The 25,117-nt window shown below is 41.5% G+C and overlaps 1 protein-coding gene across 1 annotated transcript; it reads left to right on the top strand.

Moving 5' to 3' along the window:
- The first annotated feature begins 2,419 nt into the window (after positions 1–2,419).
- On the top strand, positions 2,420–25,117 carry apbb1ip (amyloid beta precursor protein binding family B member 1 interacting protein). Its single transcript, XM_022748769.1, has 14 exons — positions 2,420–2,665; positions 7,930–7,989; positions 8,917–9,004; positions 10,221–10,495; positions 11,925–12,002; positions 13,380–13,539; positions 17,059–17,180; positions 18,248–18,322; positions 18,430–18,573; positions 19,048–19,158; positions 21,160–21,258; positions 21,359–21,482; positions 21,602–21,663; positions 22,090–25,117. The coding sequence occupies exons 2-14, from the start codon at positions 7,930–7,932 to the stop codon at positions 22,723–22,725; spliced, it is 2,034 nt and encodes a 677-aa protein (XP_022604490.1). The 5' UTR covers positions 2,420–2,665; the 3' UTR covers positions 22,726–25,117.

Raw genomic sequence — 25,117 nt, 5'->3', positions numbered from 1 at the left:
CTTGACTATTTTCTCATAAATTTGATGTATTATCTCATTTTTAATTTAGTATCTCATTAGTCAAGATTTTTTACTTATCTCATAATTTTGATTTAGAATCTTATAAAGTATATCTCATTTTTTATCTCATAATTTTGACCCTGTGAGTCAAATTTGTATGTATTTATGATATTTGCTTTTACCAATTATCATTATCACTCTTGGACTTATTCTTGCATGGATTTATCATCTCATAAATTGCACTAATGATCTCATCATTTTTTTTTGTTATTATTAAGTCTTGACTTGTCATTTTCTCTAAGCATGTCATGATTGATTATTCTCCTAGTTTTGATTTACGCAGTATCTCATAAGTGGGACTCATAAGTTTTGTTTATTATCACTGTCACTCATTATTTCCACTTACCATGAGTTCTTTATTTTATTTTTTTCTTACCAGTTTTCATCCAATTTTCTCTTTTCCTGGCAGACATGAGCTTCCACATTGAGCCGAGTTTGACTCATATTAATGAAAACAAACCTCAAGTTTCCTTGTTTGTTGGATTGTTGTTGGCAAACAAGTCCGGCCGGGGAGAGCAGTGAGGGACTCACTGGAACCCAAATCAGTTGCATACATACAAAAACACGCGGCTAATTGGCAGTTACTCTACTGGCGTAAACTCGCCGTGTGGATTATTGCACCACAAAGAAATAAGCAGTGCAGGCTGGTAGCATAAACTGCTCCACACCACCCACTGAGTTCAATAGCGTTTGTACATGTACAGTACAGCAGAGAACAAACAGAGGGCACTGCAACACTCCTGTAGTATACATCACTTTTCACATCATCATAGTGACAGTTTGTCCTCTGCAGTATTATATTTAACAAACGCTCTATATCGTTTTGCAAGGTGTCCACTGGTTTTGTCATTATCACCCCATTTTCTTTTAGGGCCGAAGCCCAAGAAATGTATTCAGAGGTGTGTTGGAGCACTCAGATGTAACATGACAGAGAATAATGGTTTAAAAATGTGCCCTCTGTTGTGTGTCACACCTTACCATCTGGGCTTTTGTAATTCTTCGAAACCAACAGACTGCTCTTTGTTTTGCAACCAGTTCCTATATCCTTTATTTGTCGTGCATAATATTTGATATGCTTACTAAAAAATCACAGTTTCTTGACTCTGTGCTGTGATGTACGAGCACGTCAAAAACCGTTATCAGTATCTGCTCTGCTGGACCACCCTCAGTGCCTAACGAGTGACATGGCAGAAAAAAAAAATCACCCCACGCTCTGCTGCCGAGCTCCACAACCGTTAATCAGTGTATTTATTTGAGTGCTCGTGTTTGGGAGATGCTTGGAGCTAACGGGAGGCTGCGCCTTTGGTGTCCATCTGTTTGTCAACCCCTGAGAGAGGGAGGAAATGAGGGTGGTTGGGACACATGCCTGTACCCCGAGTGTTTGTTTAATACATCACGAGTCATGAAAGGCTCTTGAGCGCGTTCAAGGTTATTTGGTTTCTCCCCGTGGTGCTCGGCTTCACCGTTTGATGACAGGATTTTGCCACAGAGAGGGTGGTCTGCCTTTCCCATTGGAGCTGGGGCGAGACTTGAGGGGAAAATAGGACACAGAAGTGCTAATAATAGAGAAATAATGCTAATATTTTCCTCAAATTAGGGGAAGTTGTTTTTTTAAGCTTAATTTTGCATCATGATGCTCATTTCTCACCTTCCTTTGACCTCTGTTTCCTAATATTTTGACACGTCTTCCGTTGAGCTGCATGCACAATCCCTGCGAGCTAAAAAGAGATTAAAAGAAAGATGTGAAATCTTGTCTTTTGGCCTCCCAGGTTGACTCAAGGAGAAATGCAAATAAATAGAGCTATCTGTGTCTGCATGGTCAGATAAGAGCCAGAGGCTATTCATACCTTGACAGCTTGACTCTCCTTGGTCGCCCCCCCCCCGAAGATAAATGACCTTATTGCACCACACCAGTGTCTTAAGATACTCCTTCCTGATTTTAAGCAGAGAAAAAGGGGAAAAAGAAAAAGGTTGAATGTATATGAAAGCATGAGTTGGTGTCCTGCCACATTACCACTCCTGTCTAAAGACCTGCTGTAAATCACTTTCAGTGAGGTGAATTATTAACCGAGACACGTCACATTCCTTGCGCTGATTCAGCCGTTCTGTCGATCCCACCAAAACTTTTTATGTTCTTTTTCTTTTCTTTTTTTTTCTTTCTCCGCGAACGTCATCATCTGGTTGTCAGTCACCACCACAGTCTGGACTGGAAGTCACAGCATGACTTTGACTATTCTTGAGTAGTTGAAGCTTTGAAACAGTTGCAGTGCAGATAAGGAGCCCTGTCCAAAGGTTGGAGGCAGGGAGGTGGGGGTGGGGGGGGGTGGCCCAGTGCTGCCTAGACAAGACTGTTGTGAATGTGTGTTGCGCTCTGAGCAGGAATGCTATAGCAGGTCTAGACCTGAACTTCCGCATTAAGTAGAAGGAAGTCAACAGTAAGAGGGCCAGATGCAATCCACATCAGCATACCCAAATCTGCATGCATATGACTGACTTTTGCTGTTGAGCTTTATTGGAGAATAACATTTTTAAGGGGAACTGATGTCTGTGAAGCGGCTACCTTGAAACTAACTGGTGAAACGAGGATTAAAACATTAGGAAAAAGGTGAGTTTCAGCCTTCTGCTACATTGGATGTTGTACCTTCAGTTAACGGTCAACACCCATGGCTGCTTTACTCAGAGTGTACACACGACTTTGACTTCTCTTTGTAGTTTCAGTTAGATGATGGCGCTGTTTTTTTGTGAACCGGTCGCAGCAGATTGCCTTGAGCTAGACACTGTTCATAACACAGACTGAAAATCTTCCTGTCAGATTTTGTGATTTAAAGCCTCCTTTGTGATGCCGACTTTGTCACATTATGTTAAAACAGGACAAAAGAAATTGCACAAAACTGTCACTGTCACCTCAGCTCTGTCTGTTCTCATGAGATAAGGCTTAATTAGTTTGCTGTAAGACAGTCATTAGGCGTATTTTAATATGAGTGTTAGTGAGTGCTATGAGTGTTAGTTGTCTGCTTTCCAACTGGGTGTACCCCGCCATAATGTCAGACTGCTGCATGACTCAATAACCACACGAAAACCGATAGGGTTGGCCACGTATTGTCAAGCTAATTGTGCCGTCAGTTTGTCGCTGATTATAGGAACATTTTGCACATTTGGCTTTTAGAGATGAGATTAAATCATAGAAAAATGGACTTAATTACGTATATAATGTGTCATGTAACATGTGCACTTGAAATGATGGAAACCATTTAGGTGTTGTCAAGGAAGAAAACACTGCGTTATAGGTTAATACTGACTGTAGAATGACTCACGGGGATTTTGTGATATACACAACCCCTCCTCAGCAAACATAGATTTGATCTTGTGTATTAAATTTGTGGTTTTTATGCCCTCCAGCAACCCCCTAATTTGCCTACTTCATAGTAGAGTATCCAGTTCTGTAAACACATCTGCATAAAACCAAAGTATAGATTTGATCAAACTAAGAGAAGGAGTTGCTGTACATCATGGTAAACACGCTGTGCTTCGATACGGCGAATCACAGTTGTTGTCTGGTTTCCATTTTCCTGCCTGAAGCTTGAGTTACACATGTGCAGACTTATAAAAAAAAAGAAAGGCTGAGACATATATTTGAGATTAGTCACTTGCATGCTATATTTTTAGTGTTTTATTTCAGTGAATACCAGTGCAGTGGTATTCACCGAAGCACAGTAAAGTTGTGTTTTCACAATGCATTGTGCGAGTTTTGGAGGGTTGCTAGATTTCTATGCACGAGTGTTTCCAATAATTTTTACGAGGGCTGACAAATCACATATTTTTCAGAGTGGTTTCTGGAAAGAAAACAGAAATGGTGTCAAAAAAGGCAGCAACATCCTTTTACGATAGTATTCCTTCATTCAAAGCGATATGAATATGACTCAGAGGTTTAATGAACTTGTCACACAGTAAATGCACTCATCGAGAGAAACATGTAGACACACGTGTGATTAAAATGGAAAACTGAGCTCACTTCACAGCACTTTATTACATCATCATCGTTTTATTCATGTTTTTTTTTTAAAGGTGTGGTTGGACATTTGGAGAAAAATACACTTATTCGCTTTCTTGCTGAGAGTTTGATGAGAAGATGAGATAAGAAGCTGCAGCAAGCCAGCCGGTTAGCTTAGCTTAGCATAAAGACTGGAAGCTGGGGGAAACAGCTAGCCTGGCCCTGTCCAAAGTTAACAAAATCCACACACCAGCATCACTAAAGGGACTACGTAATGAGTTTCATCCCATTAACTGAAGGTGGATTGTGTTACCTTGGGACAGAGCTTTGCTAGCTGTTTCCAGCCTTTTACGCTAAGCTAATATGACCACCTACTGGCTGTAGCTTCATATTTGATAGACAGACATAAACGTATTCTCCATCCAACTCTGAAAAATGAAACAAATCAGCTTATTTCCCAACATATCAACCTATTCCTTTAAGTATACTCATGGGCTGTAATGACCATCAGTCTAATATGGTTATAATGACACCGCCCTGAGGTTAACGCCTTTCGTGTGGTTGTTCTGTGTTTTATTTGCAAATGTCACAGCTTACAAATGAGGTAATTGTACTTTCTAAGTTTAATGTTTGGACCACATGACATTTGATTATCTATTGATGCACCATACTATATATAAACCTCAGCCTCCATTAGCAGATGCTTCCTTGCTCGTTTGTTTTTAAGATCTGACCAAATGCAACCACTCCTCCTCTCTGACTTCTCTTCACTACATGAGAGTTGAAATCCATTTAACAGCAGCTGGCAGGATCGACTTGACTGATAACAGTCATTTCTTCGCCCCTGTGTGACTTGTGAAAATGGCATCAGGCGCTCTCGCGTTGACATGCGCCATGTGGTCGTTCGCGAGCAAAAAGCTGACGTGGACCACAGTCACACTCTGCTTGTTCAGAGTGAGAGCGTTTGTGTTGCGGTTGTCATAGCACAATATAAGATGTGACACCACAGAAAGAAGAGACAAAAACTAACTGAGGGACTGAACATAATTAATAATATTAGAGATTTTGAGAGATGAGAACGTGTGATTAAATGTTTTTTTTAGGTTGTAAATATTCACTCTTTATGTTTTGTTTAGCCATTATAGAGAATATCATATTGATAAACCACAAACTGAATTTGAAAATTAGGTTTTCAGACTATTAAAATGTGACAATATCAGTAAGTTAACAGTTACATTAAGTTTGTGGGTGGATCGTGTCACCATTTCCTACACAGTGTCGACATAGCAATTGGCAGGAAGCTTTACCACTTCCTCAACAGGGCAAATCATTTGTGTAAAGGGGTGGAGGGAGTGGGGCCCCACTATCTCACAACAGTTGGAAAGACCCACACATACATGTCACATGGAAATTATGGTTTGAAAAAAAAAAAAAAAAAATCAGTCAAGATGCAGAATGATTGTGTAATACCATCACTCCAAGCAGACGTTTTGCAAGTTTTTGTCTACGGCCTTTTGCAGTTGATCTGCAGAATCACAGGGTGGCTTGTACAGTTTCTCATAAGCTTCCAACCATACACCATCTGTTAGATGTTGGAACAATATCGATCCATTTCACATTCACAATGAGAAACATCGTGTCACAGCGCTGCGTGAACTCTCGCCTGGAACACAATCAGTCACACTTGTCTCCTCAGCAGTGAGATTGAGGGGTTTGCCTTCGTGGTGTCTTGCAAATGTTTTTCCTCCTTCTCCTTTCGCTGGATCTTAATGTTTACTGAACTGCGAGTTACACTTTGTTAAAGATAATATTCTCTTATATCTAATGTGCCACAGCAGCAAAAACAAATCTAGGTTAGTGGCTGACAGTACAGAAAAAGTGAGGACTATAAAAAAAACAATATCTCATGAGTGAGTAGTAGAGACGAGGTCACAGATCGTTACCATGACCTAACCACACCAGACTTTTACTCGACCACAGCTGTTTATAATACTAACCTGAACACAACTGTATTTAACATTATTAGCATTTCAAATTACACTCCACAACCCGACCCTCCCAGTTTTGCATTACAATTATGGCGCTCGTGTGTCTTATGTATTGCAATTCGAATTGCGATAGACCAACAGACATTACGTCACCGCAGTGCATTGTGGTGGCGGGAAAAACAACGGACGCAAAGATGAACTTCTTCTTCATAAAACGCCCTTTAAGGAAGAGCATTAAACGGACAGACTGGACTGATGAAACCTCCACTGTTTATCACACAAAAAGGCAAAATCAGCGATCAATAATCCATCCACCAATTATTCAGATATTTCAGTCTGACTACACAGAGAGTAAAATGAAACACTAAAGTATATGGTTTAGATATTGTAAGATCTCCTCATCTGCAAATGACTTCATCATTCCAAGAGTTAATTAATTTTTATTGATGGCGTGGCTAAAAAAGTAAGTCAGTGAAGCTCATTAACAGCCACAGACCCACATGTAGAAGGTTGAACTTTAACGTTCACCAGCAGCTGTCTTTCTATCTACTATTCGGCGTGGTTTTGGTGGTGACCCGGCTCACAGTTGGCTGGCCCATCTGTTTTTAGAGCAGCTGTACTTCCTCCTCAGGTTGTTGCACATTTACCTGCTCGGTCACAGTGGAACGCAGTGTTTAGACCCACCTTCACATTTCTACAGGAGGTAGATGAGCGGGGTGCATGCACACTGGTGCACCACACCATTGTTGATGTTAATACCTCATGTGCGCCCCGCTGTGACTGAATGAACTCCCGCTCACACCCTCACCGAAGCCCATGTTTCTGACTACTGGGTATGTTCCACTGTAAGAAAACAGGGGCTCTGTTTTGACTGCACATTCAAGCCCATGATAACATTTGCTTTGAGAAATGAGGCTTCAAATGATACATGAGAGACAGCTTGATGTACATAATTACACTTGGAAATCTCCAGTGAATCCTCTGGAGTTGTTTGCACAGCTACTATAGTAGTCCCTCAGGCTGTTGTGCTGCTAAACCCGAAACAATGAACCTTGATGATTCTGACATTTGACTCCATATGTCCAGGGCCAAACTATATTAAACTGCAGTATGCATACTTTAAACAGTCAGTGGTTTCGTTTTCAGGGATAAATTCAATAAGTTCGTATTGTAATATATAATGACAAACACTGTCCCGCAGCGTGAGTGTGTGGTTTCAACACATAATGGTCTTTAATGACAATATAGGAGTGAATGAATGGCTTAAAATGAACTGCAACTTGTAAAGAGGCCCGTGTGTTCGAAAGAAGGAGGGTTGGAAGATTAAGTTTGATTAAGATAACCTTTATCTCAGTAAACACTACTAATGTCAATAATAAAGTAAATTTTACTTCTGAAGCTGACAGAAAATGCAAAAATGAAATAACATTGCACCTTCCAGTGAAATATGAGTAACAAGATACAACAAGTTCTGGCAAAAAAAAAAGATGCCTGGGAGTTCAGCATACATAGTTTTCTTCCTCCAGTCTGGGTTGAAGATGTTTTGCAAGATAGCGCAGCCTCAGGGAACATATTACAACCACAATGATTTCAAAAGTAGCAGCACTGCGTCTCACCACAGCCTGTGTAACACGCCGTGTGTGTTCAACATTTGTGTCTCCATGCAAATGGATTTACCTTTTCATTCCACACATTCCTTGGCCGTCATTCGTCATGACAACCATACCCAATCAATGAAAATTCTTCAGTGCCCTGTAGCGCCGATCAATACGGCTCTAATCGATACACCTGGCACTCCTGGCGGTGGGACGGGTTTTTGTTTCATGGGGGAATAATTTAAAGTCTGATCTTGGAGCTTCTTGACTTTTCTTGTTTTTTTGCTTTCACCAGATGGACGACATTGACGCAATGTTCAGTGACCTGCTGGGGGAGATGGACCTCCTCACACAGGTAAGATCAACCAGTTGTCATGGCAACTATAGAAGAGAAAGTCATAGGACTGGTCACACAGTTTTTTTTATTCCAGCGCTTTACTCTTACATCTTACAACTGGCTTCTTATCATTTGTTTCATTTTTTAAATTTTTTTTTTTTATTGTTCTTAATAAGTAAAGGGCAGGATATAAAATGTCATAAAAAACAATTGAAAGGGGAGTGAATCATAGAGAGTGGGTGGTTTTCTGGTGGAGTTCTGTTTTGACAGAGCAAACATTCACTTTTTGGTTTCACTTCATGTCGAGTGCATCAGATGCTCTTTGTTTTAACAAGAGACAAACACATCTTTCATGCGACACATGCACAGTTACCCGTTTTCTCCGGACTTCTCAGGGTTAATTCTTTCTCTTCTTCAATAGACTTCTCTTCCTTAAAGACAGATGACAAACTCGCTAAAGCCCACCATCGATCACCGAGACACTCTAGACTGGCAAGCACAACAGACACAGCGGGGGGGAGACACTCTTTGTGGTCATCTAACAACCATAAATTACACTTTCTTTTAGAAGGGAGGTCAAATGGCAAACTTATGAGCCAGCTAGAGATTAGACTTTTTTTTTTCTGAGTGAAAAGTCCTGCTGATCACTTTGATGTTGTTTTTCAGCCCACCAGTCATTTTAAATCACTTCCATCTCCCCGGGGTGAAGGCGGGGGGCTTAATATTACACATAGAAGCCCTGTTAGGTGTAGTACCTAAAAACAGATGTAACATTAAATGTGTAAACACTATACTTTCTTACATAATGTTTGGGGACAGTTTATGTTTCAGTGCACTCAGAATGTGTTGTGGATTAACTCACCGAGCCTCTGGGGGTCCTGTGGCTGCACAGATATTGTATTCATGCTCTTATAAACACACCGCCTTGTTCATTTTTCCCTGCAGAGTCTCGGAGAGGAAACGGTACCGCCTGAATCTCTCCCCGCCGCCAACCAGGAAGTCAACTTCTCCATCGGCTTCACTGACTTGAATGGTGACTTAACATTTTGTTTGTCGAGCATGAAGCAATACTACAAAGAGCTGGGTGTTGACCTACTGTTTAATGTTTGTTGCAACATGCCCCATACAGCTATCTAGAAAATGATCAATTTCAGCATTCAGTGGCTCTACAGTATGTGTGGCTACTGTTCAAGATGTGACTTCAGACGAAGACTGAGGTCACTGTACGTGCTAATTACTCAGTGTTTGCCTCCGGCTCTTATGGGCTGTAAAACAAGCAGTAATAATGTTAAAGCAAGGTCACAGCATCTGTTATTAGCACTCTACTATTTGTCCTCCTTTCCCTGTTTTCTTTTTTAGTAGGTATCATTAAGCATTTCAGCCTGTTACATCAGCTTTATTTACGCTACGTCTCCAAGGACTTTAACACAAACCTACCATGACACAGCTAAATCATAAAATAAATGGTTCCAATTTTCTTAAATAAACTAAAAATCTCCATCCATGCTAGCTGCTCGGTGAGGCTATACTCAGGCACGGTGGTGCTTTGAGCCAAAATGCTAATGTCAGCATGCTAACATGCTTACAGTAACAATGCTAACATGCAAAACAAAAACAGAACGTAGCATGCAGATTGTTTGCTAAAAAAACAAAAAAACACCAGTAATGGTTACTATATGGGAGTGTTATTGTAAAAGTGTAATAATGTTGAGTGGCGGTTGCTAATGCTGCAGAGCTGCATGTGTCAGTGTTAAAAAAGCTGTGCTTAGCCTGTTAGCATGCTTATATTTGCCATTTCGTTCTAAAAAAAAACAAAGCACAGCTGCTGCTGATGGGACTATCATTAGTTTTGAAGGTAATTGGTCATAAACTGAAGTATTTAAATAAAAATTCTGAACAGATGAACGTAACTGTTTAGCCCATATGTACCCTACAGTACCAGCAGACTTTATTTATCAAGGAAGACGAGGGAAGATGAATGACAAATGAAATGAAAGAAAACCTTTGTTCGTGCATTGGTTAATCAAAACCCCAAAAAAGGAACTTGTAAAAAACAAAGAAAGTGTATCCTCATGTTTGGGGGAAATCACATTTCAAAATGGGAACTATGGGATATTCAGTGTGACAATTTTTACTGACTAGTCATCTATTTTGACAGAGAGGTATACTATTACTATAACTGTAAAACTATTCTTGGCATTTAACACTTGAGTTATGTTTTGACAAAATGATTCTGCTTTCGACACCAGAGTCTCTCCTCGAACTCGAGGACAATGATTTGGATGCGCTCATGGCGGATTTGGTGGCTGACCTCAGTGCGACTGAAGAGAAACTTGCGGCAGAGATACAAGGTCTGAAGGCGCCATCACCTCCCCCGGGAGACCTGCCACCACCACCTAAAGGCCTGAGCACCCACCCTGCCTCTCCCCACGCTTCATCAGTGAGCAGCAGCGTTAGCACCCCGGCCTCCTCTGCCGCCTCCCCTTTACCACCTCCGCCTCCCCAGGCTGCAAAACCAACAAAGGTGTGTCTGCCTGTGCACAGTTTGTCAGCATGACAAGATAGCAGTATCATGTCTGAAACTACCTTTTAACCTCTCTACTACTGAGAACCGCTCCAAAATTAAAGAAGTGAGATTTTAAGTGGGAGTTTTTAAGGCTTTTTCAGAATAATAGAGAGTGCATTGGTGCACTGTCAAGGAAAGTGTCACAATGACAGAGGACATGCAGGGAAGGAAAAGAGAAAATGTCTGTTCTTTGTTCAGATCCTGAACTATAATCTGGAAGAGCGGAAACATGAAAAAGGCAGAAAAAGGCAATAATGTAACAGTCACAGTTTTATTGGTGGCATGTCTTAGTTTACCATGAGTGAGTGCTTTTCTAAGCCAGTCGTGACAAAACGGTATTGCAACAGAAACATCACCAGTTCCCAGCATATACATTTTCTGGTCGCGTCCTTTGTGTCTCTTTGTGGAACTGGGAAGAGTGGTATTGCTCTTATAACAGCTGGACGGTGAGATCATGTCGAAGCTGTTTCTGGACAGAGGCGTCTGTTACAGTTACATAGACCTGTGTGAGGGGGAAACAGCCGAGAGTCTGTCTGGAACAGATCAAACACGTAACAGGATCAATACCAAAGGTTGGAGTATAGGGGAGGTAAGATGTGGCTGTGGTCGGGGAGGGGGTGGGGGGGCAGACAGGAGCTTATTGCTTTAGCAGAGCTTGTTACCTCATCCCTCTGAGGTAAAAACACCAGCTGTGCTGAGGCAGAGAATGCGTCATTGTCAGGCAGAGGTGTGCGACTTCATTAAAAGTGCACTGTCGGCAGGATTTTTATGTATCGTATCCCCGCTAATTGAGATCCAGTAGATTAGATCTAATTCCACAAATTAAATTCTTGAACGGACGCTTCTCCACCCACGGGAGGGTGTGCAATTAAAAACTAAATCAAAACAAAACACTGCAGCTCCTGAGCAGAAATGAGATGTCACCAGAATTGGATATTTTTGCCCCTGATTTACCTTCAGCACTGTTTTTATCCAAGTAGTAGCTCAAGATTTTCCTGCTTAGATGATTCAGATTGATATCTGTGAAGACATGAACCTGCAGTGAGCGGGCGATTAGCTTAGCTTAGCATAAAGACAGGAATCAGGGGGGGAAACAACTTTTTTTTATCTGTACATTTAATTATATTTGGACAGAGTCAGGCTAGCTGTTTATCCCTGTTCAAGCTTTATGCTAAGCTACGATAATATCTGGCTGTAGCTTTAAATTAAATGTACAGATATCCTTTCTTGGGACTGTTTATATTCCAGGATATACAAGTGTAGCTTTAACACAATGATGATATGATAGTCTGTAACTCACTGACACTAGATTATAACTAACAGATGAATATCTATTATTCACTGTAATTCAGCCGTCTCATTTCCTACTGTTGTTTGTGTTATTCAGGAGGAACTCGACGCACAGATGAAAGCTGACAAGATAAAACTTGCTCTGGAGAAGCTGAAGGAGGCTAAAGTGAAAAAGGTAAGACATCCGCTGGAAACTGTGAAACCTTAAAGACGCTGTGAATTCCGGCTTCATGGACTCCGCTGTAACAGACTTCAAGAGCCGTCAATCATGGTAAAAGATGGCTACTTTCATCCAGCCAACGTCACGCAGGACAGCGCGGTTTCCTCTTTGGGTCCTATGTGGTGACTTTTTTTTATCAGGCTTCAAAGCGACACACAAATGTGCAGACGTGTGGTCACGCATGCAAAGCTCCACTTACACAAAACCAGACCAGCTTCATACCATGCTTTTTTTTTTTTTGTATCATAGGTGATGTGGCCGCCATCTTCTACACTTGACACTGCATTAATGGCCTGTTTTCACCTGCTCGGATAATAGTTGTAAATTCTTAGTAAGAAAACACAGACCGCTGGTCAGTTCCACAGAAACATCTGTCTCTGCGTTGGTGTTAATGCACAGGAGAAGAGCAAGGTGCACTCTCTGTGGTTTCAGCAGAATGCAGTAGTGGTGTGAGGTTTCAGGTAAACCCACTGGTTTTGACACGGATCGCGTTCTTTGACGATATCTACCTTGAAGAGGGAAGCACCGTCAGAGGGAAAACAATTTTGCTCTCCAGTGACATTTCATTCATCCACATGCCAAAACAATATTGTTGTCCAGGGAAGGTCGAGACTGAGTAACGTGTGATCTAACAGTCTAAAACCCCTATTGTGATAACATCTCTTAAAAAAAAAAAAACCCACGTTTTTATGACACAAGGCGAGCGACCGGCCGACCTCGGTTCTGTGAAACTCCTCAGCTTCCCAAAAGCTGGATTTGTTTCCAGATGAGAGGAAGCGTGAAGCCATATGAGCCTGTGAGGAAAGTGCTGCTCCGCTCCAGAGCAAAATTAGTCTCAGACTGCAAAAAGAAAAAAAAGAAAAGACAAATACAATTGAGAAAAAGCCAAAGAAGTTCATCAGAACGGAGAGACAGAAGTGCTGATGCTCGACCTCCTCTGGTGGAGAAAACATTAGGAGACAGAAACAGCCATTTAGTGTATGTGGCCTGTAATTAAACTGGCAAACAAACGACCTGCATGGGCTTCTTCGAGGCTGGATTTGACGTCTCTCTCCCTCATTTCAATCCGTCATGCGGACGCAACACTTTAAGGAATAGTTTGACATTTATTCAAGACACGCGTACTCGCTCTCTTTTGCTGACGGTGAGATGCGAAGATTAGCGATTAGCTTAGCGCAAAAACTGGAAATGAGGAAACGGCTAGTGTAGCTGTGTCCATGAGTTTTCTCTTGTTGGAATATGAACAATTTTTATTTTGTCTTGTTGTGAGAGAAAATACAGCCAAAAAATAACAATGCAAAGTAAAATAAAGTGGCATTTTCATTTTTGCAGTTGGTGGTGAAGGTGGTAATGAACGACGGCAGTTCCAAAACTCTGATGGTGGACGAGAGGCAGAACGTCAGGGAGGTTTTGGACAACCTGTTTGAGAAGACTCACTGCGACTGCAATGTGAACTGGAGCCTGTGTGAGACCAACCCCGAACTGCAGCTCGGTGAGTTACTGCAGGGAGATTTAACAACATGCACTGTAGCATGTGGTGGATTCATTCATTCAAGCGTGGCGTTATGACTGCGTTTGTAACCTGGGAGGTAACAGTAGCACACGCACACACATACACACACACACACACACACACACACAGGCAGGAGGAGGAGGAGGAGGGTTTATGACTGATGATTAACTGATCAGCAATCGCCATTGCTTTTAATGCACTGCCACCGGTTGATGTAGAGGTTCAGTCTGTGGTTAAGTGTTTTCAGGTGAAAATAACATTTTAAAAGAAGTCATCTGGTGCACGGAAAAAATGATGCATGTTACATTTCCAGGACTAGCTTGGAATAAAACTGCTTACATTTCACTGACAGACAACACACAGATAAAGATGTCAGGTGACACCGCTTTTGTTGGCAAGTGATTCTGGGTAATGTAGTGCAGGAACAGCGCGGCGATAAGCACGAGCTGAGCGGCAAATATATCAACAAGAGCAGAAGAAAACACAGCGGTGGTAGATTACCACTTCAACAACAGTGTGTTTTTTATATGAACTGACACACACACACACACACACACACACACACATTGTACAGTGTGGGATATTTCATCCTGGTCCAGATGATGGACTGTGTTTTTATTGGCACGGTGGCAGCCACACTGCAGCGAGCTCACAATGAAACATTGATCTTACTCCCATTCATTCTCTCTCCCTTCCTCCTCTCTTTCCTATAGTCTCTCTCTCTCTCTCTCTCTCTCTCTGTCTCTTCCACACACATACAGTGTAGACAGGTGGGTTTAATTTGTTGTATTGGACACTGTCAGTCATCCTCCCTGTCATGCGGAAATAGGAGCCTTATGATCTCAATCCCCCGTCTGAGCAGTCTGCGCTATATTCAGCTGCTGGACGTTGCCGCCGTCAGAGTCTCCAGCCGTTCATTACCATCTGTTTTTCTCTGTTTTCTAACAACTTCATCAGATTGTTCCGGAGATCATTTATATTTTTAAAGAGCCAATCTTTATACGCTGCGAACAGGGAGCCATTGTGCTCCGTCGTGAAACCCTTTTAATGAAATACTGGTGGTAAAATCATTAACCTTTGGCGAGCAATAAAATCTAAGTCGATATTGTTTTGCTTGAAAATCACATTCAAGTAATTTTATATGCAGCTAGTTAAGCTGTGACACGCTAAATTAAATAATAAGCCTGGATGATTGTTTTTTCTTTTTATTATTATTATTATTTTCATTTTGCAAAGCTTCCCTGCCCTGTCTGTGGCACTCCTCCCTAAGTCCATTCATTCCTTCATTCATTCATTCAATCTTTATAAGCTGGTCACAATTTTACAGATGTTTGCTCAAAAAAAAAAAAAAAACATCTGGGAACTGTAGTTTTTTTCCAAGTGTCGCTAGAGCAGGAGGAAATAGTGCGTTTGTTGGGGACTATTTTCAATAAGATTTTCTGATCACTATGTTGATTTATTTATTGAATTCGCTCTTTTACTGTCTGGCTTATGAAATGATCTGCTGGTAAAGAGGATTTATCTCTGCTGCCAGCACAAAAACAAATGAGGAAATGTGCATTTCCCTTTGGTTTATTTTTAACCACATTAAATTAGCTGTCTGAGCCACAGCAAGCCACTTTTTCTGTGATGGCTATTTGACTCAAAGGCACGGGAGTCTTGTGTCATCTCTTACTAACCGGGCAGCATGACAGCTCAACAATGGAAACTGTGTGAGTTCGTTAATTTTTTATAATGCGTTGTAAACCCCCCAGAGTGTGTTATAATCTAATTACTATAACATTTTATCCTATGTTTAATCTTTATCCATAAAAAAAAAAAAAATGAATGCTGTGCTATGCGCAGTAAACACCCATGGAGCTCAACGGCATCACCGGCTTCGAACAAAGTGAAACTCACCTCATGTGCATCCACAGTGCCGGAACACACCATGTAGTTAATGCAGTTCAAAGGGATTTCTACTTGTAATAACTCACTCCAGCAGCAAAGTCTCACCATCCATTTAATGATTGTAATAGTCAAACTATAGACTGGAACCCTGGCAGCAATTTATTTAATGTCTACCTCTGCCTCGGCTGGTAACCTGTAATTGGGGAGCATGGCTAAACTACAGTCAAATGCCCAGTACATGATGGAGATCTATGGCAGCGAGTGTGTGGGTGGGCAGAGAGGAGGAGGAGGAGGAGGAAAGTGCTCTTAATGTGTTTTCGAGCATTAGTGCCATTTAAAGTTCTTCCAGCAAACGTGGAGGGTTGTATTTTATCGAGCCCCTTCCTTAATTCAGCCCATTTGAAATAGACAATTGCCCAGCTGTGAAGCCGACTCTGAACCGAGCTCAGCCGATGTTAAGATTTCGTGGCAGGCAGAGCGAACTACTGTGCACATGGTAAAGCATTTGTTTTGGCTTGTTTTATTGTACGAAACTAAAACAGAGGGGGACATGGGAAATATAAAGTGAGATTAAAGAGTTAGTAGATTCTGGTTTAAAATAGTAATGTACTGTAGAAAGTCAACTGGAGGTGTTTTTTTAATCTTCCACAGCCAGACTATTGGCAGGAGAGTTTGAATGTGCTGAGAAATTATTTTTATGGCCGATATAAGAGGGACAAAGTAAGCAAATACAGAGCTACTTCACTTGAGTATTTCCATTTTATACAATTTTTTTTACAGCTACTCCACAATTTCCAGACCGCACTCGCCACAAAAATTACTCCACTGGTCGTTTTCTTTCTTTGTGTGTTGTGTTGTTTTTTGTTGTGTTGTTTTTTTTTTTATTGTATTAATAATTGTTCCGCTCATGATCATGGATATGATAACTGTTGTCTCTCAGAAAAGCAGAACTATAGCTTAACTGCAGTTCCCCTATCATGAAATTGTTGTAGTTGCAGTAGAGTTGGCCTGTTGCTGGAGATGCTGAACCGTCACAAACCAAACCATCAGATCAGAAAATGTTTATTTGAATTGTTTACGTTATGGACATTTTAATGCATCAACCAAAGACGTGTTTTGTTGTGCAGGGATGAGGACTGATGATGATCACTGGTTACTTTACACAAAACATATGATACACTCATAATAAATGATGTAACACAACCACCCAAGGCTACATATAATAATATATTGACATTCGATATTAAAATACAGCTTACACTTTAACTTATAAACAATTTAATACTAATAAAAAAGGGAAATTCTACACGAGGACTTTTTCTTTGATACTTAAAAACAGCAGGCTGCCAACAACTGTGTATTTTCAAGCTAATAAAACGAGTGGAGGAGTTTTACTTGTGCCATGGGTTTATATCAAGCCGATGGACATCTGGGCACACACTCATAACAGGCCCTCCCCCCCCGACTAGCAGCTGTATCATGGATGGAAAAAATGAACAAAAGTCAAATAAATATAAGTATCATATTGAATACATTTTCCTACAAACCAAAACTTACATGAAAGTTACGAGTTTGCTGACATCTAAGTTTGATTTTCTTTTTTTGCAGAACGGACGTTTGAAGATCACGAGAACCTTGTGGAGCCACTGTTGGCGTGGTTGAGGGACAGCGAGAACAAAGTCCTCTTCAAAGAGCGGGGACAAAAATACGAGGTTTTCAAAAACCCACAGGTGAGTCCCCTCACTGTGCGTCGACACACGTTGGCTTTATTTCTCTAAATAAAGCCTATACACTGAGCAATCAGAGGTGATGTGTGTGTGATATCTCAAAAGTCCAAAACTGGCTAGTTCATTATTCTTGGCCTTGGTTTGTGCAAATCTATCTCCACATTGTTTCAGCTCAGCGCCATCTGGATATTTTCACTGCTGAATTGTTGTCTGAATTATGAGATGTCTTTGCTCCATGCAGGATGACCTCTTACATTAATGTTCTCACTGTAATATATCAGACAAAACAGCTTCAGGCGAAAGACGGCGAGATCTTGGCATGTTTGTTGATATAATGGAACCCCTTATAATCTCAGAGTATTTAATGGATTCGGTCTGTTGGCAGAGGCAAATAGTCGGGTTGGAAAACTGGTGAGATATTCTCATTTTTAAAGTACTCCATCATGTCTCCCACGTCCCACAACAAAAAACAGATCTGTTCTGTCCAGTACGTCCCTATCAATTTACAGCTTTAACTTTTGACATGAGCTACCAGAATAGAATTCCCTTTTGGGCGTTCTCGTACCACAATGAAAACATTAAGGCCCAGACCATGATATGTAGTTAAAACACCCCAGTCACACGGGGACAAACAGTTGGGTTTGGGGTTTTGTTAAGGAGATAGTTGCTGACATTTTTTTTTATACAAAAATCCTAAAAATTTAAATGTTCAGTGTTTGATTCTTGATGTGCAAGACGAAGAGTCTACAGCCACGCAAGAGGTTCTGTGACTGCACTTAAGACACAGCTGCGCTTTGAGCTAAATGCTAAAGTTAACGTGCTACTGTAACATGTTCAAAATAACATGCTAACATCCTGATATATTGCAGGTAAAAGGTGGTTACCATCTTAGTGTAGCCTAGCGTGATCATCAAAGTTATTACAATTCATGCTGATGGGGGATATGAATGTGTGTATCAGATTTCATGAAAAGCTATCCAGTAGTTAGCAGTTGCTGGAGTCATGTCACTAACACGGCTACAAATTGCTACTGGTAATCATTAATGCACTCTTATGTTTTATTCCTGCAGAACTTTTATCTATGGAAGAAGGATAAGAAAGCTCTCAAAGAAATAAAAGGCAAAGACAAGGAGATTTTAATACAGGTAAATTACATGCACACACACACATGCACACAAACCCACAGGTGAAGTAGCTTCTTTAAAGTGAAAGTTGACCGACCCCTTTCATCTCTTCTTCACCACCTCTGCAGGAGAACTTCTGCGGGACTTCCATCATCGTGCCCGATCTTGAGGGGGTGCTGCACCTCAAGGAGGACGGCAAGAAGTCCTGGAAGCAGCGGCTCTTCCAGCTGAGAGCCTCGGGAATTTATTATGTGCCCAAAGGGAAGACCAAGGTCAGGGTTCAAAAGAGGGGACGTCGTTCGCCGCTAACACCAGCAGCTAGTTCTCTAATCAGGGATACACTCTCAATTGTGCTTGAGCACGTACATGAAAGATGTAAAATCCTGAAGGTTTAGAAATGTTTTTGCAATGTCAGCTGAAACCCTAATGAAATGTATGGTCCGTTTTTTAATTTTTCACTTGGACTACAAAGTTCTAGTTTGTTGCATTTCTGCGTTATCAACCATACTCTTGTTTCATGCACTGCTCAATATAACTAGAGCTTTTACTCCCTGCTGGATACCTACAGTATATTCACTTACCGTATATCTTAGATCTCTTGGCAGCTTCTACTCCCGTACATACCTTTCATACAGTACATTATGAACATCTACTGCATCTGTAGTGAAGATATTCAATTCAGTGGGCACAAAAAAAAAAAAACAAGAGATAAAGTCGTAATGTAATCCTCTTTTATTTCTTTTCAGTCATCCCGTGACCTCGTGTGCTTCCTCCAGTTCGACAATGTAAATGTCTACTATGGCAAAGACTTTAAGAGCAAATACAAGGCCCCAACTGACTTCTGCTTTGTTCTGAAGGTAAGCTCAAAATACCGTATGTTGTTTTATCAGTCGGGTTCTCGAAGCCACATTCCCTTTTTGCTGTGAAATTAATCGACAAAGAAGCTGCAACTTCCCTTAACTGTGACATCGGACACATTTACACATTTAGTGTTAGGTTTCACTGGTCCGTGCTACGAGGCCTGTCTTACACAGTATGTTACATGGGGCAAAAGATATTAATGCATTGCATGGTGGCTTCTGGTGAAGTCTATGGTCGACTAAACAGCTGCTTACTTTACTGGAAAAGTGAACTGCAATAAATAGTTTAGTTTGAAGAAGTGAGAGGACACAGTTTTAACCAATTTAGCTGAAGATGGTGAGAAAGAAAGCGAACGAGACGACTTTTTTAAAGCATTTCCTAACGTTTCTTTAAAGGAAATTACCGTAAAAGCACCATGCTTTTAATTAAAAGAGTACTTTAAAATCGAGGACATTAACATTGATGGGAGGTGCCCACAGTACTCATTTAAGAGTGAGAAATGCTGACGTGAAAATAGAAAGAAGTAGATGAGTTGGTGGTCAAGTCTTACAGGGATGTGAAAGTCTACGTTCTTTCTTTTCCCCTATCTTGTCTGGGAAACACTAGAATCAGCAGATACCATTAGAATAGATGGGGAGGATCAAAGTGAAAAGAGCTTAGAGAGGCAAAGAAACTGAATTACCTACCAGTGAAAGACAGTGTCCTCAAGGTTTGAGTTGAAGTCTGTGTGTGTGTGTGTGCGTGTGCGTGTGTGGTGCTGTTTGTCCAAGGGCAAAGGAAAATGGCCTGTCAGAGTGGACATGTCGAAAGTCTATCTGGGTTTCATGTGGTTCCTCTTCCCGCTCTTTGAGGCGTCATATAGTAAAACGTGTTATAAAGCTGCCCCAGTTGTGGTAGATAGTATGAAGATGATGATATTATAATGGCTGATGCCGTGCGTAGCTGCAAAAGTGTTCAATTAGGGAGTGTTGTCAGACTTCAGTGGGTGGCGTGTAAGAGCTGCCAAAAAACTGCAGCAACTCAAGGAAGACAGCAAAACAATTTAGCGTCATCATTCAGCAGTTAGACTGTATTTTCAGAGGAGCTGCCGGAGGTGATCGCTAATACCGTCCTCATTATGGACAACTGATATCATGACATTATCTGGGACATTTAGCTTCTTCTTCTTCTTCAGGGGGAAACGATTGAGTCGAGAGACCTCCAGAGCACTCACTGTACAACAACTGTTTCTGTTATCAGTAAGATTCAGAGTGACAACATTTTCCAGGATTAAAAAACAACAACAAAGAAAAAGTCAAACTTCTCATCTGTCCCCCATTTAAACAAGATAACGGTGAAACCTCAAGATACAATTGTTTGAAATCTAGTTTTTTCTGCTCTTTGCTTTTCATTTTCTGTGTGTGTTCACAAATGCAAATTGGATTATCCCAAATAATAATCTAAAATCCGTTTAACTGATGTTGCTCTTTAACACTCTGATTCTAGACTCACTCTGCCCCCTTGTGGCACCCTGTGATATCTTTAAGGTCGCCACTGCATCTAATAGAAAACACCGATTCATCCCGATTCCTGAGTTAATTAAGGCCCTTTGGCAGAGTCTTTTTTTTTCACTACTCTAATGAAATACAATAAAATACAGTTTGGACAACAGCTGCCCAAAAAATAGCACATTTAATGTGAGCTATACTACAGTTAATCTGCTCATTTTCTGGATTGTTTGGTCCTTAAAATGTCAGAAAAATAGATTAAAATGGCCGCCTGCTAGACTGTCACTAATTCCTAAAACCCAAGGTGACATCTTTAAATGGCTTGTTTTGTTAAACTGACTGTCCACAACCCAAAGATATTCAGTTTACCATCACATAAGATGCCGAGGAGCAGAACATCCTCACAGCCAGCCATGCGAATCTTGAGTTCTGCTGTTTTAAGGAACAAAAAAAATAGTGTTTCTTCTTCACTGGTCTCACCATATTTATCATGTGGGTTTGTCTCTATAGCATCCTCAGATCCAGAAGGAGTCTCAGTACATCAAGTACCTGTGCTGCGACGACGCTTGGGCCATGAATCTTTGGGTGACCGGAATACGGATCGCAAAGGTAGATTTGAGCAACGCTGTTTTAAATAACACAAAATACAGTCTCCACTAAACCAGAAGACGTGAGGTCATGCTCTGTGGTGTGTTTCCTACACTTCCAGTACGGTGCGTTGTTGTATGAAAACTATAAAACTGCTGAGAAGAAGGCAGCTGTCACCTCTGTGTGGACGAACCGCAGCACTCCATCAAGCTCCAATCCATCAACGCCCTCACCAACTGTCAAAGGTAGCACGGCACACGATCTGTCTTTACTCAGTGAAGTGAAACAAGCCAGACGTAGTGGTATTAGTCCGAACCTTTTCCCTTGTACTGTTCGATCACTCATCGTGTTTTTCCTCCTCTAGCCAAATCACAGAACCAGGCAAACGGTCACGCTTCCAGTCCTCAACCCAGACCTGTCTCCAGGGTAAACAACTCTTCATTATCAGTGAATCTGTTCAATTATTGAGTCATAAAATGTGAAAATAGTGATAAAATTCCTCAATGATCCTTTTTTGCATTCATGCAGACGGCGGCTTATATTCAAATATATTCAACTTTCAATCATATAACATGGACAGCTGCAACAAATTCAGTAGCATTTCATTTTAAGGCTCCTACCGTTTCCTGTAATTGTCTAGAAAGGAACTGATTTTTAACTGTGAATAGAAGGAAAGAAGTGATTATGTAATTTGCTAGTCACTGCTCATTTTGTTCACTGCTACATAATTGCTTTCCTTTTAGTCAGTGAACAGATCATTCAGCCGTTCAGTCGATCCACTAGTTGTTCCAGATTCTTTAGGATCAGCTTGTGGATTTTGTTGCATCACTATTTTCTATTCTGTCTTCTCAGGACTTTGGAAATGTCCAATTTCCACCTCCACCCCCACCGTTAGCGGAGATTCTCCCGCCACCACCTCCAGACCCAGTATTCCCTCCTCCGCCGCCTCCTTCGGCTGCCAAGAGTTCCTTGAAACCTACCCTGCCCCAGCAACACCTGCCAGCCAACTTCCCTCCGCCTCCACCTGCAATGGACAACCTCCCTCCTCCGCCAATGCCTCCACCCATGGATGACTCCTCAGAGGCCCCACCGGACTTCCTTCCGCCGCCTCCTCCGGCCGCGGGCTTTGGTTCGCTGCCACCTCCTCCGCTGTCGGTGAACTCTCTGCCACCGCCGCCCCCTTGTTTCGGGGGTACGGACCAGTCTCTGCCTCCTCCACCGCCGGATCCAGTGTTTTTACCACCTCCTCCACCTCAGCCAATGTTCACAGGGGCTGGCGCTCCCCCTCCACCTCCACCGCCTCCCCCACCTGCTGCTCCTGCCGCCCCTAGGGCACCGCTGCAGCCCTCTGGATCGTTGAGGAAGGCGCCTCCTGCTCCACCAAAGAGGACTACACCGTCGCTTCAAGGAGGAGGTGGAGGAGGAGATGGTGGCGACTTCATGTCAGAACTGATGCGAGCCATGCAAAAGAAACGCAGTGATAACTAGACTGAATTGTGAGGAGTAGTACAATGCACTCATCATCACATCCACAGCCGTACGCAGAGCTGGACGATACGACAAATCAAAATCACAGTTATTTCAAATTTTTTTACGATTTATGAACGATTATTATGGCGCTTATTGGTCTCTCTTCATATTTGGCAATATGATTTTGCCCCAAGTGATTAAACAAATTGGTGGTGTTACCTTTGATCGCTATCGATGTTGCACTCACCACTGTCTGGTAGTCGTTACAGATAAAACCCAATCAGGATGTGAGGCAGGTGTCTGCATCATTGTTTCCAAAAGTCTCAGTTTCTGCCCGCCCAGACTACAGCGCGATTAACCCCCCCCGAGTTTTCAAACTAAAACAGGGCCACGTAGCAAAATGTGGATGTAGCCTGAGGCTCAGTGTTTGCGCTCGCGTGATCCATATCACCAGCTTCACTTTGAGTCAATGTGGACTAACGTTAGTTGGACAGGGCGGAGGCACGTGAGTGAGCACGAGGTAGATGGCTCATGAATGCACGCGTTTGGACAAAGAATTAACCGTAGACTATATATAAAGATGCACGTAGCGTCTGTTACATTACCCATAGGCTTCTGAAGAGCGGATTTTTGCAGCTCACAATGAGCTGCCCCGCCGTCGGCCTCTTGGCAGTGCCTGACTCTGCAGGGATAATCTGAAGATGGGCACAGAGGTGGGGCGTGGAGACTCGCTGCATGCTGGTTTAATAACTAGCAAGCATCGTTCACACAGATGGACATGTGGGTGTCTTTTTCGAATGCTAACCCAAAGCTAATTCATTCAAATTTCATCAAATCTTAAAGTTATGCATAATTGAGCGCGTGGCTGCTAGATTTTTCATGTAAATATCAGACATATGGTGTCATGAAGGGGGGAAATTAGCTGTAGACACCAAAACTGTTTTGTACCAGGCTGTAAACATGTTTATTTCTGCTGTAAAGTTGGACATTTTAACATGGGAGTCTGTGGGGATTGACTCACTTTTTGAGCCAGCCTCTCGTGGCCATTATAGGAACTGCAGTTTTTAACCATTTAACCATTACATAACCATGCCTGACTGGTTTTGTAGTGTTGTTGTTGTAAACTTGAGCTCACAGACATTGGTGACTGCCACAATTTGATGTAAGAAAATGTACTGCAAATGTACTTTTTTTTTTATGACATGAAAAAAATAATATTGTAATCGTACTTCAGAGAGATTTTTTTTTTAATGAATTGTAAATATATTGCCAAGTCTGCTGGGAGAACTGTAAATATGATCAAATACTGTCCTGCATATTCTAGTCGCTGAAGTTTTCTAGTTACTGTACTGTTACCTGAATAAAATCTGTTGAATTAGAGGGCGTTCCTCCCGTCAGTGAGTACAACCTGCTGCTATTGGCTGTATAGAAATACATGATGTATGACATACATCCATCTAAAAGCAACAAACCTCACTGGAAAAAGTTTCATTATCAGTCGATGTAACACCTCAAAGATGCTGTTAAACTGCATGTAAATAGAGTGAAACAATATAATACTGTATATGAACTTGGCTGTATATAAAAGCAACAGGACAGTTTCTCAAAAGCAACATCTTTGTCTTTCTTTTGGTGTCAGATAAGAATTAACAAGATGTGTGAAAGTATTTAGCTGCCAAGAAGGCAAAGACAATTTTATGAGCAAAAGATAATCTAATTTATGTGTCCAAACAGCCATGACCTTAATGTTTGGAGCAAATATATTCCATCAGCATGACCGGATTAAACTAATTTTACTACAAAAGATCAGATAAATAGTAATTTTGCTCTATCCAGGGCTCACTCACAAAGAACAGCTGACCTTTAACCTCTGAGCTCATAGCTGCATAGCCCGCCCCCTCTGCAGTCTCTTGTGTAACAAAGGGAGTGGACAGGATATGGTGCAGCAGCTCCACCTAGTGGGAGAAAAATGTCACAGCTTTTCACAGAGAAGCAATGGTCACTTTTTTTTTTTACACAATTTACCAGACCCACACCTCAAAAGTCACACTGCCACCCAGTTCCTCAGCACACATCTAGGCTTTACATCTGTAAGATATTTTACACAATCTTCCTGTTTTTCTCAAGTTTCAATATCATTACATAACAGAACATTTAAAAGTGAATTCCTTATGTGTGTATGTAGCGATCTTCAACATTAATGTGTAGCTTTAGTGGCTGGCTTTTCATTCTGTTTTTGACAATCCAAGTCGGGATCATTTTGTTATCTGGGAGAACTTTGGTTACCAAACATGGTCTGACATCTTTTTGCTCACCTGCTGACCTTAGTGGAGGTACATACTGAACCACTCAGAGAAGTGCTTGTGCAATGATAAGTCATCAAAAATCATTAAAAACATGCCTCCAAATA

Source organism: Seriola dumerili, unplaced genomic scaffold, assembly GCF_002260705.1.
Source record: "Seriola dumerili isolate Sdu_G_001 unplaced genomic scaffold, Sdu_1.0 BDQW01000129.1, whole genome shotgun sequence".
In the NCBI taxonomy this organism is placed as follows: domain Eukaryota; kingdom Metazoa; phylum Chordata; class Actinopteri; order Carangiformes; family Carangidae; genus Seriola; species Seriola dumerili.
This window is presented reverse-complemented; position numbering and strand designations above follow the sequence as displayed.